Raw genomic sequence first — 16,210 nt, 5'->3', positions numbered from 1 at the left:
ATATATTGTGTACAGTTTGTATTTGTGTATATACACCATATACTATCTTAGCAGTCACTATTATCGCAAAAGCTGGTTTGCATAAAACATTTTCAAAGTGCATTCAACTGACCGTAAAACAAATAAGCACAAACATACTGAAATAAGGTTATCAAGTCCAAACAAAAAACCATCTTCATGGTTTCCTAAGATCCAAGGAGATCTGTGATTGATGATGATGCCATTAGGAACAGGAACGGTTTTGGCAAAGTCTATCATCCATGCACCAACTGTTTTTCCATCATGAATGATTAATAAACTGCAACCTATGACCTTTCAAAACGACAAAAAAAATTGGTTATTTAATAAACAGTAAGAAATATTGGTTATTTAATAAACAGTAAGAAATATTGGTTATTTCGTAAGCAGTATAATATATGTTTCTAATTTCCGTAGTAATTTATACTATGCATTCAACTGTAGACAACACTAAACATACTATATACATAAAAGGGTCTAGAAAGTTCTGGAACTGCTAGCTATGGAAATATATAGGAATTAATAAATTCTATCATCCCTACATATGTGAACTTCCCTACTATTCTAACATTTCTGCACATGTTCCTTGAAAATGTCTAGCTGCTAACCTCTACATCAAGAAATACTGGAAAGCAGTAATATTATTATATGGTTATCTCCATGGAGTCAAAAGATTAATTGCAGGAGACTCACTCTAACCTTTATATTATTATTATTACAGGCAACTCCAAGGAGTCCTTGGACTCATCGAGGGAGGCCCTAAATATCATGTCCAAAACAACTAGTAACATCCACAGTATCTATCATACCTCACCTCGAACTCATTCACGGTCGTAGCACCCACAACAGACTCTGGCAGCTTATTCCACTCATTCACCACTCTCCAAGTAAAAAACCTAGCTCTAACACCTCTGCTAACCACATTCTTGCCCAGCTTCCATGTATGGCCCCTAGTCCTCCCACCACCAGTCCTATTCTCAGAAATATCTTCTGGATTAATCTTATAGAAACCCTTCAGTAATTTGAATGTCTCAATCATATCACCCCTATTCTGCCTATCAACCAATTTCTGCAACCCACAAATCTTCAACCTGTTTTCATAAGGTTCATTCCATAGAGACCTGCTATCATCTTGGTCACTCTCCTCTGGATCCTCTCCACCTTCTCCCCATCAAGAAGAAACCCTGGTGCCCATATCTGGGCACAGTAGTCTAGAGTGGGGGGGGGGGTCTTATCAAGGCTTGATACAGAGGAACAATAACTTGCTGTCACTGCTCATCAAAGTATTCTTCAGTAACGAAGTGATTTGATGAGCTGATTTAGCCACTTTTGCAATGTCTTCCCCCCCAAACTTCAACTCCCTATCCACCGACACTCCCAAATCCCTGGTCTCATCAATCTCCTGGAGTACAGTTCCACCAATGTGATATACTGCTGCTATTCTTTTCACCCCAAATTGCATAACCTTACACTTTGCTACATTAAATTGACATCCATTTTCCCTAGCCCAGTCCTCCAAACTATCCAAATCATCCTGTAAAATTTTGACATCCTGTGCACTCACAATTGCTTTACCCAACTTTGCATCATCAGCAAACAAGTGAACACTTCCTCTCAGATCCTTTCCTATATCATTAATGAACAAATTAAATAGTAGTTGTCCAAGAACAGAACCCTGTGGCACACCACTAGTCACAGGTCGTCTTTTGGACTCTACCCCTGAATAAACTACTCTCTGATATCTCTCCATCAACCACCCTGCTATCCATCTCACCAACCCTATATCCATCCCCATATGCTGCTGTTTACTGATTAGAATTCCACGTGATATCCTGTCAAAGGCCTTAGCAAGGTCCAGCAGTATCACTTATACACATTACCCTTATTCAGTTCAGCCGTCACTGTGTTATAAAACGTGAGCAAGTTAGTGAGGCATGATCTGCCCTTCATTATATATACACAATAACTATCATAATGCTCATTAAACTCATTCACTGTCAGGGCACTCAAGTAATTCTGGCAAATCCATTCCACTTATTCACCATTTTCCAAGCAAAAACCTTTACTAACCACAGTCTTAAACGACATTCAGCAGTGAACCCCTAGTTCTCTCTGTCATGTATTCAAAATTTTTTTTGGATCAATCTTATGGAACCCTTTTTAAAAACATATGTTTCTATCATGTCCCCATTTTTCCATCTATCAACTAAACTTTGCAACCCATCTCAACCTATCGTTATGGGATGAATAAAAGTTTCAAATAGCGAATCTGAAACTTTTACAAGAAAATGTCAAACCGTTCCAGTTTTCAGTTCAGCTATATTCAGGGCAACAAAGAAATAACGTGTCCAAATTATGTATTACAATAACTCTCTGACTTAGCGGAATTAGTAGAAGTTGTTGGTACAAGAAACTGTCTGCAGGGTTCAGTTTTTGTTCTAAATGGATCACTTTTATCATAACATTTTCGAAAAAAAGTTTTGAAATGATATTAGCAATTCAGCTTGGGCTGGATCAATTTAATGAAATTTTAGTTAAAATTTTTGGTGAATTGATTTTTTTGATGAATTGCATTTTCGATGAATTGCCTTTTGACTAATTGTTTTTTCGATGAATTTTCATGGAACCAAAATACTTATAGAACAAGATATATGCAGAGATGCTTACCAGAGACCTGGTATTTGTAATGTAGAATGCTTAGTTAAATATCATTTTTTTTTAATGTGGAGGAAAGTGCCATCAGGTTGAATGCCACTTTCCTCCATGATATGTTTGATACAGCTGATTGACAACAGTGCAGATAGTGTAGTACCATTATCTCATATCCAAATTTACTTCAAACCATTTACTAAATTTGCTTCTTGCCCTATTTCATTCAGTTCTAACAGCTGACTTAAGTGTGGGCTATATACAGTACATGGCTTGACAAATATACTCACGCACTCACACATGGCAATTAGATTTTGTCAAATGGCAAGTAGTAGCTGCAAACTTTATTATCATTATTATTAAGTGACATCTCCAAGGAGTCCAAACACTCAATAAAGGAGGGCATCTACTTTACAACTCTTGATCTCCCACTTAATCCAACTCAGTGAACAGCCACCACCATCATCTACACCAGCGATTTTCAACTGGTGTGCAGCGAGAGGTCTTCCGGTGTGCCGCGAGATTTATGAAACCAAATTAATTGAAAGAAATAATGTCATAATTTGCGCATTTATTTATTAGTGTCTGGTCTTCCATTTTCTTGTGTGTGTAAATCAATCAAAATTATGCCTATTTTTTGCCAGATCATCAAAAAAATTAAAAGAATATATTTTTAGTGTGCCGAAGAATTTTAATAAATAGTCTAGGTGTGCCATGTTATGAAAAAGGTTGAAAATCACTGACCTGCTGCCCACCATGTCTGTAAATTGCGTGTTCTCAAAGCCGATTTGTCTGTATGTAGGATGAAAAACCCTGGTTTCCAAGAGCTACCCTGCTACCTCCATATGAGATCAGCTAACTTTTCAATTAACTTTTCAAATTTTCAATTGAAAATCACCATATAAAGATTCCTCTGATCACGAGATTTGAACTTAGGCCATTTCCAATCAAAGGGCACAACATACCATCGTTCTTCAAATTGCACTATGGAGACGCTTAAAAGAAATTCATCCATTAATTTATGATAACTGCTTGTTTCTCTCAATGCTCTTTTCCACCTTTTTGGCCTAAGAATTCCTTTAAACTTTATTTCTCTCCTAAACTTCAAACTTTTTAGAACATAGCCTTCTTGACCAAATGCTTTTTATTTAAAAAAAAAAAAAACTATTTTTTATTAAGTTTAAGAAAACACAAACGCAACACCACTAATCACGTTTTGTAACTCCTTGACTTACTGAGACATATCTTTAAAAAATGTGTGTTTGGGAAATTGCCAGGTACATTTTTTAAACAGTGAGTAGGGTTTTTGTACAGTTTGTCACACCCTGGTTATATATGTCTCCAGATGAGTCTTTTGCCTCCATGGAGGTCTGGTGTTAAAAAAATCAGCTAATGCCTTTTTATTCCTGTATAGGGAGTAAGCGAGGCCGTTTTAGCCCTGTCTAACTTTTTGGAGATTGAGTGAACAGTTCAATCTCCACTTGTAGCCAATCACAAATAGCTGGCTCAAGGCTATCTCTAATTAAGCAACACAGTGAAGTAACGGCTAACAAGTGCCGCCATCTCGTGGTACATAACCCTAACACAATATTTTTAATCTGAAAATAGTGTGGTTTCTACGATCGATTTTCTTGAGTTTATGGGATGAAAAACCCGTTGATTTTTTTCTGCTGTCTTTGCTGTCTGGGGTCATTCTGAACAAGAACTGCGCTTGTTTCTAGATAAAATCAACCTTCTTAATCCTTGCATCAAATTCATGTTAGAAAAAGAATCTCCACAGGGTATTTCCTTCCTGGATGTACACATCCAAAGAAAAGAAGATGGTTCTATCTCCACTTCTGTCTATCACAAGCCGACATTTTCAGGTTGCTACATTCATTGTATTGTGCTCATAATTTTGGCAATGTGTCCTCTAAATTTTAGATCCTTAACCCCCATCATCCCAAGATCTCTTATTTTATCTACCTATAGCAATATATCCCCACCAAGTGTAAATTCTACATCCCAACTTTGTTTCCCAAATTTTAAAACTTTACATTTCAAAACACTGAACTGTCATCCCCACTCCTGTGACCATCTTTCTGCTCTACTCCTCATAGTTCATCCCAACTTTGCATCATCTGCAAACTGAATATCCATCCAAATCTTACCAAATATCATTAATATACAATTAAACAGCAATGGCCCTAAAACAGAATCCTGAGGCACATCACTAGCAACTTTCCTCTTATGGGATATTGCTCCTCCATACACAACTTGATGATACCTATCAGATAGCCAATCTCCAATCCTTTGAACTAATCGAATATACATCCCCATCTGCTCTAGTTTGACTATCAACTTGTGTGGTAATCTATCAAAAGCCTTTGCAAAATCCAAGTATACCAATGTTCATCCATCTCCCTCATCCAGTGCAGCTATCACCTTATTGTAATAAGTAGATTACTAAAGCATGACCTCCCTTTGTACATCCATGCTGTCCATGAAGATAATACCACTGTCGTCAACCCAAATCTGGATTCTGGCTTTTGCCAGCCTCTCCAACACTTTAACCACAACAACTGACACACAGATACTACTATAATCTAATGCTCGAGTTCTGTCACCTCCCTTATGAAACAACACCATCTTGCCTTCCATTCCTTTAGAACTTGACCCAGTGAAAACTCATATTACACAAATATGTTAAGTCAGATGTCAATTTCCTGGCACGTTCCTTCAAAATACGTTGTGATATATTATCAAGTCCCACAATCTCATCAAGTTCACTCAATTCCCCATATACCTCTTGCTTATTTACAGTCTCTCCTCCTCATCATCAACTGCTCTCAAACTCTTCATGATAAAAGACAAGAATGAAAGACCTTTATGAACTGCTCATTAAATATCTGAACTATATCCTTTGCAACAGTTGTTCTTATACCAGTTCCTCCAATCAATGTCATCCTTCCATAATTGTTTTTTTTTTACTGGTTACATATTGAAATAACTCCCTTGGAATTTTTTTTTTTTTTTTTTTTTTTTAGTTTCATTAGGCTAACTGCTGATACTACTTCACTTTTGTTACCCTTACCAACCAAGTCACCTTCCTTGCCTGATCTTTCATGGAATTATTACCACTCCTCTTATGTTGCCTCCATATTTGTTGGTATTTGAGATATCCATCTCACCAACCTCTAAAAGGTTGGTGAGATGGATAGGAGGGTGGTTGATGGAGAGATACTAGAGAGTGGTTTATTCAGGAGTCGAGTCCAAAAGATGGCTTGTGACTAGTGGTGTGCCGCAGGGGTCTGTTCTTGGACCACTATTTTTCAACTTGTTCATCAATGATATAGGAAAGGATCTGAGAGGAAGTGTTCACTTGTTTGCTGATGATGCAAAGTTGGGTAAAGCAATTGTGAGTGCACAGGATGTCAAAATTTTACAGGATGATTTGGATAGTTTGGAGGACTGGGCTAGGGAAAATGGATGTCAATTTAATGTAGCAAAGTGTAAGGTTATGCATTTTGGGGTGAAAAGAATAGCAGCAGTATATCACATTGGTGGAACCATACTCCAGGAGAACGATGAGGCCAGGGATTTGGGAGTGTTGGTGGATAGGGAATTGAAGTTTAGGGGGCACATTGCAAAAGTGGCTAAATCAGCTCATCAAATCACTTGGCTTCTGAAAAATACTTTAACAAGCAGAGACAAACAAGTTATTGTTCCTCTGTATCGAACCTTGATAAGACCCCCATCTAGACTACTGTGCCCAGATATGGGTACCAGGGTTTCTTCTTGATGGGGAGAAGGTGGAGAGGATCCAGAGACGAGTGACCAAGATGATAGCAGGTCTGTGGAATGAACCTTATGAGAACAGGTTGAAGATTTGTGGGTTGCAAAAATTGGTCGATGGGCAGAAAAGGGGTGATATGATTGAGACATTCAAATTATTGAAGGGTTTCTATAAGATTAATCCAGAAGATATTTCTGAGAATAGGACTGGTGGTGGGAGGACTAGGGGCCATACATGGAAGCTGGGCAAGAATGTGGTTAGCAGGGTTGTTAGAGCTAGGTTTTTTACTTGGAGAGTGGTGAATGAGTGGAATAAGCTGCCAGAGTCTGTTGTGGGTGCTATGACCGTGAATGAGTTCAAGGTGAGGTATGATAGATATGTGTGAATGTCGAATAGTTGTTCTTGACATGATGTTAGGGCCTCCCTCGATGAGTCTGTCGACTCCTTGGAGTTTCCCGGAATAATAATAATAATAATGCTTTTTCCCTCTGTATTGCATGCTTAATTTCTTCATTCATTCATTTCATACCTACCTTATTTAACCTTCTGACCCTTGGAATACATTTAGACTTTGCTTCTACCAGATAGTTCTTGAATTTCAAGCAGCACTGATCTCCTTTCCAGCCAACTCCTCATTTCATGCTACACCTGCTAGCTGTCTCCTGAGTTTCTCATAATCACTAGCCTTGTTCCACATATACCTTTTACTCACAGAGATCCTCACACTGCTGGCAACCACCCAGATAATCACTTCATGATCACTCTCACCAACTGGAGGGTGATTTGACACCTCATTTATAATAACATCCTCTGACGATCAAACCCAACGCCCTCAATCCTTGTGCACTCTCTGTTACATACTGCCTGAGATAGTTGTCCCTCAAAAACTTGAGAAACTCACTCTTTATTTCCAGTTGCTATCTCATCATCGTAGAGTATCCAGGATTGCCATAATTAAAACCATCCTTTTCTTATTTTCTTGGCTAATTTGATTATATATTTCATGGTCACTACCACCATCCACATTGCCAGATCTATAACAACATACAACTAAGTATTTCATTCTATTAATCTCTATCTCACACTATACTGCCTCAAAACCCCTGTCACTATTTCCCTCTTGAATCTCTACCTTGTATGGACATAACTCTTTCTATATGATCAATAACACTCTCCTCCATTTTTACCCTTTCTATGTTCACAAAACATCATACCTTCCCATCTCTATTACTGTCAGGATGTCATCCTCAATCAAGTATATCCCACTTATTTCAACAATTTTTGGGTTAACAGACTCAATCAATGCAACCATTTCGTTTGCCTTGTTTCTTACACTTCTGACATTTGTATACAAACAACAGCTCATTCCTGGATCTATAGCAAGTTTTACTGATACCAATTATTAGATGTTTCTTCTCCATACTTAACTTGAGCCATTTCTTTTTTCTCCTTATCCATCTCAGAACTTTCTTCAAATCCAACTGTTTTCTGTTGATCATCACCTTCCCTTTTTGTCTACACATGCATTCACATTCTCTTGCAGCATCAACCTTTCTCACGACATGTTCCTCCTGTCCACTCTGAGCCTCCCCATTTCACTGTTTCTTGCACACTTGTTCTCTCATTCTCTATACTCATGCTACCCACTTCATTTTCCTTGAATTTGCTTCTATCCCTGCTTTTTTGCAAAATTATGTGGCACCCTGTCAAATGCTTTTGCAAAAAAAGCAGGTCTTTGTCCATTTCTTTTCCTCATCAATTGCTTGTTACTTTATTATAAAAGGCAAGCAGATTACTGATACAACCCACCCCCCCTTAACAAATCCATACTGACCTTCAAGGACTTTCAATTGAACAGGAGCTACCAATTTCTTCACATTTCCCTTAAAAAAAAAAAAAAAAAAAAAAAAAAAAAAAAAAAAAAAAAAAACATGGCCAAATCCTAACCAGTCCCACTGGCTTACTGAGTTCTAGAGTATCTAGCATTCAAAATACAAGAGGTGTTTGAAAAGGTAATGTACTTTTTTTTTTTTTAACTTCAATATGAAGTTTGAATTATACATCAAGAAATAAGTGAACATGCACTACTTCTCCACAAAGTCTCCAAATTTATTGATGCACTTGTCCCAATGATAGACCAGTTTATCAATATTAGTACTGAGGAAGTCCATGCCCACACCCAGTAACCAACATTGCAATGAACTTTCTCATCCACAGCAAAATGCCTTCCAGAAAGGCATTTCTTGAGAGGACCAAACAAATGGAAGTCTGAAGGCACTAAGATCTGGGCTATGGCTAGGGGAAGTAGCAGCGTTTTCAATGATTACAAAAACCACTGACAAGTGGTGTGTGGATTGGCATTGTCGGGCACTAAAATCATGCCACTGGTCATGAGTGCTGGTCATTTGCATTGAATGTTGGCATTCAGTTTGTCCAACACCGTACAGTAAAGCTCTGCATTGATTGTTCTTCCCTTCAGCAAGAAGTCTAGTGACAGAATGCCTTGGCAATCCCAGAACACTGTGGCCATAACTTTTTGGACAGTGTGAACAGTTTTGAATTTTTTGCACACAGAAGATTGTGGATGTTTTTCATGGTGTCTTGTTTGCTATCCAGGATAAAGTGATACACTCATGTTTCATCTCCTGTCACTAGGAGAGGAAAATCCTCACCTTTGTCACTGCATCACAACAGATTCTCCAGACACATCCCCATGCATATTTCCTTGTGCTCCTCTGACAATTGTCAAGGACCCAGTGGGATCACACCTTTCAAAAGCCAAGGACATCATTGCTTCTTTAATATAATCATTTTTGCCATACACAGCAACCAGTTCATGATGAATGTCACTTGATGAACCCCCCTTTTGTTTGCAAGAAACTAATAATTTAATGGACACCGGTTTTGGATCGCACTTGCATGGTAGCCGCCATCTTGCAACTGGAATTAGTTACGAGGCAACAGTAGCACCACACTGCAATAGCAGTCTTTTTGAATGTTATTAATGGTTCTATCTGTCCACCATGTTTTATCTCATTCATTTTCACCATTATTAAGAAAAAAAATATGTGTTACCTTACTTTTCAAAAAACCTCATACAGTTCTGAAGCACCATTTGACTTGGAGTTTACTTTGAAAAAAGTAGGACCATTCCTGCAATTACAAAATAGATGAAAAAACATGGTTTCCAATTTATTGTAACTTCTTTAAGAACCTAAAAATTAATAATGAGAAGTCAAATGTCAGTCCTCTAGGTTAGAGCTGAAAGTGACTAAGCAATGAATATGGTATCATAATCCTAAAAATAAATATTTCATGCTTATTATTTTTTTTTTGTATGCTGTTAAAATCTTGTATTTTTGGTGCAAATTAATAATGTTTAATAATAAAAAAATGTTCAGAATTGGAATCCAATTCTAATTCCAATTATTATTCAAAACCAAATGGTGTAAGTTATCAGGTCTTAAAATTCTGGACTATGTTTATGGGTAGTACAGATTTAGGAAATTGGCTAGTTATAGAATTAAAGTTAATGAAGAAAATGTTACAATGAATTTATTGAACCAAATGTAATAAATCTACTTAAATATAAAGAGCTAATAAGCTTCATTTTGGCGATATAAACAATATTTTAAATTAAGGGGATATAAAATCCACATTGTTTCAAAACCGAATAAGAAACTCAAAGATTGGAATTAGAGAGTTTCATGCCGAATATAGTAAACTATAAAGTATCAGCGAACACTAGCATGAGCTAATGCAAGTGACCCTAGTACGTAGTACAATACCAGACAACTCGTTGCAAAGTTGGGGAAAGTTCAGATTGCTATTCTTAGGTATTTTCCATAATGTAAAAACACATTTCCTAGGAAATGTATGCTGTTATTACATTATGGAGGAAGATCACTACCCAGACCAGTTTCAGCCTTTTTTGAGGCTTCATCAGTGAGTAGCTAGACCATAATACCAAAGTGTATAGCGAAAAGAACTTATATACTCTGCTATACGAGTTTCCAAAGAGGTGCAACCATTAAGTTACTTAAATATAAAGAGCTATAAATCTATAGCTCTTTAATCTATAGCGATAAGTAATAAATCTATTTTCAGAACAGACAAAATGACTTTGACTACTTGCATTAAACAGCTCATATAAACAATAACATTGTATATTTTTTGCTCATATTGGTTTACATACCTCATGATTTTTGAAAAATTCTGATTTTTCAAATTTTGACCTTAATAATTTTAATCTTTGAATCAGCTGCTGACAAATATTTTTGTGATCTCCTAAAAATATTTTCATAGTTGCTGTTACTTCCTGCCTTGTCTTTACTTGTTTTAAGTCATTAGTTGGTGCTGTATCTTCAGCCTACAGAAATTAAAATGATTTTTAACTAAATTTATGATATAAACATGCAATGCAATTGCAAAACAATTCATGATATCTGTGCCTTTTTTTTTTTTTATTTCCAATAACTAAGCAATTGTTTTTGCTACATTTGTTTATATGCTTGCAGAGATTTATTAAAAAAAAACTTTTTAATAAATCTCTTAAAATTTATGGATGTTAGGCAAAGGAGCAGTGAGCAATGGACTAGAGTTACAATAAGGAAATATGCATAACCACAGTAACTGTGGTTATGCATATGTTTTTATTTAAATGGATTTCTCACAATCATTTTTCCACCAAAAGGAAAATAACCTATTATAATAAGAATAAAATGTCTTATGAACTGTGCAAATGGTGTGTGTGTGTGTGTGTGTGTGTGTGTGTGTGTGTGTGTATGTATGTATGTATGTATGTATGTATATATATATATATATATATATATATATATATATATATATATTAAGGTTACCAAGTAATTTTATAAACTTGGCTATTTTACTCCTAATCCCAAGTAAGCAAACAGTTAAGTTTGCGCCTGAACGTAGTTCAAGGCTAAATGTGGTGCATATATATAAACACTGAAGTTATCTGCTAATAATAATAAATTAGCTACTATAATTGGCTGGTTCAACAAGAAAGATATAATTAGGAAATGAAAATATATTGAAAACATTGAAACGTTTTTAAAATGGTGTTGGGGTTAAGTTTTTTGCTTAGTGCTAAATAGGATAAAAAAAATCTGTGCATACTGATGCATGACAGTTGAAATCTTCTCATACTTGAAAACAAAACTCGCTGCATTTGAAAAACCAATGGACAAGGATCCTTATTATAGAAAATTTGGATTGATTGCTATTAACAGACCTCCATGGAATCAGATGCTTCATCACAGAAGGTCTCACTCACTCAGTAATGTCTGTCATTCACAATCAACATTCCATTATCATTTAGCAATGAATTTCACTGTCCTGCTAATTTCAAAGTGAAATATCTATTCCTTGCTCACTGCACTCCTATAAAATTTTCAGTATAGAAATTTCCAGAGTATTTCCACTCCGGAAATAATCCTTCCTGCATTAATCTGATAACATATCATCACCACATCCTTTTTTTTTTTTTTTATCACCTTAGCTTTCTTCTGATTATCTACCAAATTCAAACCATAATATTTTAGCCTATCCTCATTAACTAACATTCCAGACCTCTGAAGAGTTTCGGAATCCTTTTCATTCCCTCCTCATCACTATGAAAACCAGGCAACCAGGGGACATAATATCCCAACTTTGATCTAATATAACAGGAACAATAATTTCCTTATCTCAATTCTCAATATACTCTTCATCATTATAACAATAATGTTTTATGGACTTTACTACTCTTGCAATGTATCCTTTCAGATCTTTTCAACTATCTCCCTCATATCACGCATTCCATGTTAGTGCTGAATCTATCTTTTAGTAATAACAGTATACTTTTGCATTCCAAAGCAGAAAAGCTTGAACTTAGCAATATTAAAATGACAATTTATTCAGTTCATGTTGTGGGTCTGTTGAAAAAAAATAACATGACATGAGTCATGTTATTTTTCTCCATATAACTCCACATATTATGTTTCTCCACATAACTCTCCTTAGTCTTGTGTCATCAGCTAAAGAGAATATCTCCTACATAACAGCCTATGAGACATTCATCATTCACTCTCATTTCTCTAGTATCCTTTATAGCCTTAAGTGTTTTACATAAAGCCACTCACCAGCATGAAAGAACTTTTGAAATTTAAGCAAATGAGTAAATATACTTTTTAAAGAATGTGCAAAAGAGTTAGCAATGCCATTGTCCTGGTTATTTAATGAAAGTCCATAATAAATTTATTTTAATCCTTTATCCAAGTGTGAGCAAATAAAATTTGCACCTGAAAATATCTTCAGGACTGAGGTAAGGTAGTACAACACAGGACAACTCGTAGCAAAGGTGGACTAAGATAACATCACTCCTATCTCAGTATCTCCCATAATGCAAAACACATCTCCTTGCGGATATGTATAATGTTATGCATTAAGGGAAGGGCCACTACTACCCAGACCGGTTTTGATCTTTATTGAGGTCTCGTCAGTGGGAGCCAGACTCAGAAGTGAAGATACCAACCCAGAAGCAATGGAGAGATCATCTTTACCTATAGGAGTTGCCAAAAGGTGTGCCACCTTATTATTAAATTACTGACAAGACCTCGATAAAGGTCGAAACCGGTCTGGGTAGTAGCCCTTCCCTTAATGCATAACATTATATACATCCGCAAGGAGATGTGTTTTGCATTATGGGAGATACTGAGATAGGAGTGATGTTAGCTTGGTCCACCTTTGCTATGAGTTTCCCAGTGTTGTACTACCTTACCTCAGTCCTGAAGATATTTTCAGGCGCAAACTTTGTTTGCTCACACTTGGATAAATGATTAACCTAAATTTATTATAGTCTAACCAAGTGAAAAATAAACTTTCAACATTAATGAAAGTCCAGTAGTGGGAAAGGTTCCTAAGGAGTGGAAAGAAGGTAAACTAAAATCTCTTCACAAGATTGGTTTGAGAATAGAAGACTGGTCTGTATATCTGTAGTTGTGATCAAAATGTTGGAAAAATTGGTTAGAAATAGAATACAGGACTGGGTTGATCGACATACGATTCTCTATGATAGTCAGCATGGGTTTGTGAAGAACAGGTCTTGTTTTAGCAAGCTGCTTATGTTTTATGATAAGGTGACAAATGTGTTGCATAAGGGAGAATCATATATAGCAATATTCTTGGACTTTGCAAAAGCATTTGATAGATTACCACATGATAAATTGGTGTACAAGCTGCAGAGGATAGGAATAGATAGTATATTGGTTAGATGGATCCAAGACTGGCTCTTTGAAAGATACCAACAAGTTGTGTGGGATAGAGTCATGTCTCAGAAAAGGAAGGTGACCAATGGCATGCTTCAGGGTTCTGTTCTTTGGCTCCTACTGTTTAACTTATTTGTTAATGATATTTCATGTGGATCGACTGGGGATCTTCAAATGTTTGCCAATGATGCAAAGTCAAGTAGAATTATTATTATTAGTAGTAGTGCTGATGTTGAATTCTTTACAGGAAGATTTGAATAGACTTTTAGCTTGGACAAATGAGTAGCATTGCAGTTTTAATATTAATAAATGCAAGGTGTTACACTTTGGAATACAGAGATATAAAGCTATGTACTGTATTGGTACAGCTGTACTTCAGGATGTGGATGAGATTCGGGATCTTGGATTGATGGTAGATGGTGGAGTGAAGTTCCGGGGGCACATCGCACATGTTGCAAAGATTGCACATTGTATAGCTGCTTTAATAAAAAGTACAGACATGTAGGGATAAGGAGGTGGTGGGGCATCTATATAAGGCACTGGTCAGATCACATATGGACTTTGTGATCCGATTTGGTCACCATGTTTTCATTGTGATGTAGAAACATACAGAGGGGCCAAAGACGAATAACCAAAGTGATATCAGGTCTCTGGGGTGTTGGTTATAAAGCACGTTTGAGAGAATGTGAATTACAGAGGTTGGTGGATAGAAGGAAAAGAGGATACATGATAGAGACCTTGAAGTTAGTTAAAGGATTCTATCAGATTAATACAGAAGAAATTATAAAAAGAGTGGATGTTAAGATGGGAAGAATGAGAAGCCATCCCTGGAAGTTGTATAAAGATGTGGTGAAGAAGGGTGTGAAGAGTAGATTTATGTGGAGAGTTGTTATTGAGTGGACTGCATTGCCTCAGTGCAGTAAATAACTTCAAAGTTCATTATGATAGACATGTTGCTGGTTGAGTGGGCTTCCCATGATGAGTCTGACTCCATGGAAGTTACCAGATAATAATATCCATCCAAACTAACCGCAACACTATTAGTAAAGAAGTTGATCAGTGTGTTCTTCATGCTACGAGAACAAAACTATAATTGCAGCAAACTACTTCTTAGCTTTCATCTCTAAGACACTGCTGCACCATACATAACTTACCAGTAGATCAGATAATTTCCTATTATCCTAGCACCTATTAAATATAATTTGCTATGCACTAATCTATCAAACATTTTTACAAAGCCTAAAAATATCACTATGCGCATCCTTCATCCAGTACAGTCTTCACTATCATAAAATTCAGTGAATCTCTTAAGCATGCTGACTGAATGGAAAACTTTGCCTGTTGATTAATAACACATTCTAGACCTCCTTTAACATCTACAAAGTGCATTAGCCATACTGATTTACTGCAGTGAAGTGCAGCAGAAGTTTTTTAGGCAGTTAAAGCATGAAATGAATGGCATGAAAGAGCAGGAGAGTGAAATGAGTGAAAATTGAGTGCTTTTCAATGTAGAAAACAGTAGAGACAGAATGAGAATGCAAGATGGATAAAGAAATGGGGGAAAACAGAAACAGCATATGATGAACTAAGAAAACAGATTGTTGACCTGCTGTGACATGATCAGCTGAAAGGGAAAGAAATTGCTAATACCCGTACTAGATAAAGATCAATTGCTGATGGCAATGTTAGATAGTAACATATTCATAGTTAGCAGGATGGAGTTGCAAAGAAAGATTACACTGAAGAGAAATTTCATTAATATATGAAATAGCTGAGGCAGAAAAATGAACTACAGAATTTTACAGCTATGTGGCTAGCAGAAGAAATGGTAAATATGGAACACTGACTACAGTTGCTGGAAATGACAAATCGATGACATCCAATGAAGTTACAGTGGAATGTCTAATCAGTATTTTGTCAATGTATGATAATGTACTGGGCAGTGGCGGCCCGTGAAGCTTTAAGTGGGGGGTGCTGCCTATACAAAATAATTTTTAAAAAATTATTTTTTTTCCTAATTAGTAACCAATTTATTAATAAATAAATCTACAGATTTACCGTATATTATCACATATAATGCAAAATATTTATGGTAAAAAATACTACTTAAAGTTAGGGGTTCGCATTATATGCAGATCCTAAAAAATATAACATCTTATTAGACTTGCACACACAATATATACTACCTAATGCCTATGCAACCAAATCTACTTGATCCACTCGCATTTGACGACCGAGCGCACATCGTATTTGCCCATAAAGCTACTTACATTACTGGCTTTATGCGCAGATAAGATGTGCGCTCCATCGCCAAATGATAGAGCACAGTTAGGTATATCGGTTTAACCACAGTTCATTTTAAATATTATTTGTTAAACAAACCTAGCCTGAAAATGAGCCAACAGAAACAAACGTTCATCTTTTGAAGCAGGATTTAAATTGCGTGTCGTGCAGTTTGCAGAAGAACATAACAACAGTGTTGCTATGAGAGAATTTGGTG

At 36.3% G+C, this 16,210-nt stretch overlaps 1 protein-coding gene across 1 annotated transcript in view; it reads right to left on the bottom strand.

Moving 5' to 3' along the window:
• LOC150109589 (inositol-trisphosphate 3-kinase homolog) overlaps positions 1–16,210 on the bottom strand; it is a 308,848-nt gene that overhangs the window by 12,947 nt on the left and 279,691 nt on the right. The window contains exons 8-9 of the mRNA XM_090409129.1: positions 10,638–10,811; positions 139–312 (exon numbers count right to left, since the gene is read on the bottom strand). Of these exons, the coding sequence (XP_090265255.1) occupies positions 139–312; positions 10,638–10,811 (348 nt within the window). The remainder of the gene's footprint in view (positions 1–138; positions 313–10,637; positions 10,812–16,210) is intronic.

The sequence above is a fragment of the Typopeltis vanoorti genome, chromosome 2 (assembly GCF_054136105.1).
Source record: "Typopeltis vanoorti isolate ZY-2024b chromosome 2, IOZ_Tvanoo_1.0, whole genome shotgun sequence".
Classification (NCBI taxonomy): Eukaryota; Metazoa; Arthropoda; class Arachnida; order Uropygi; family Thelyphonidae; genus Typopeltis; species Typopeltis vanoorti.
Note: the sequence above shows the minus strand (reverse complement) of the source record. Positions and strands in the feature narration are given on the sequence as shown.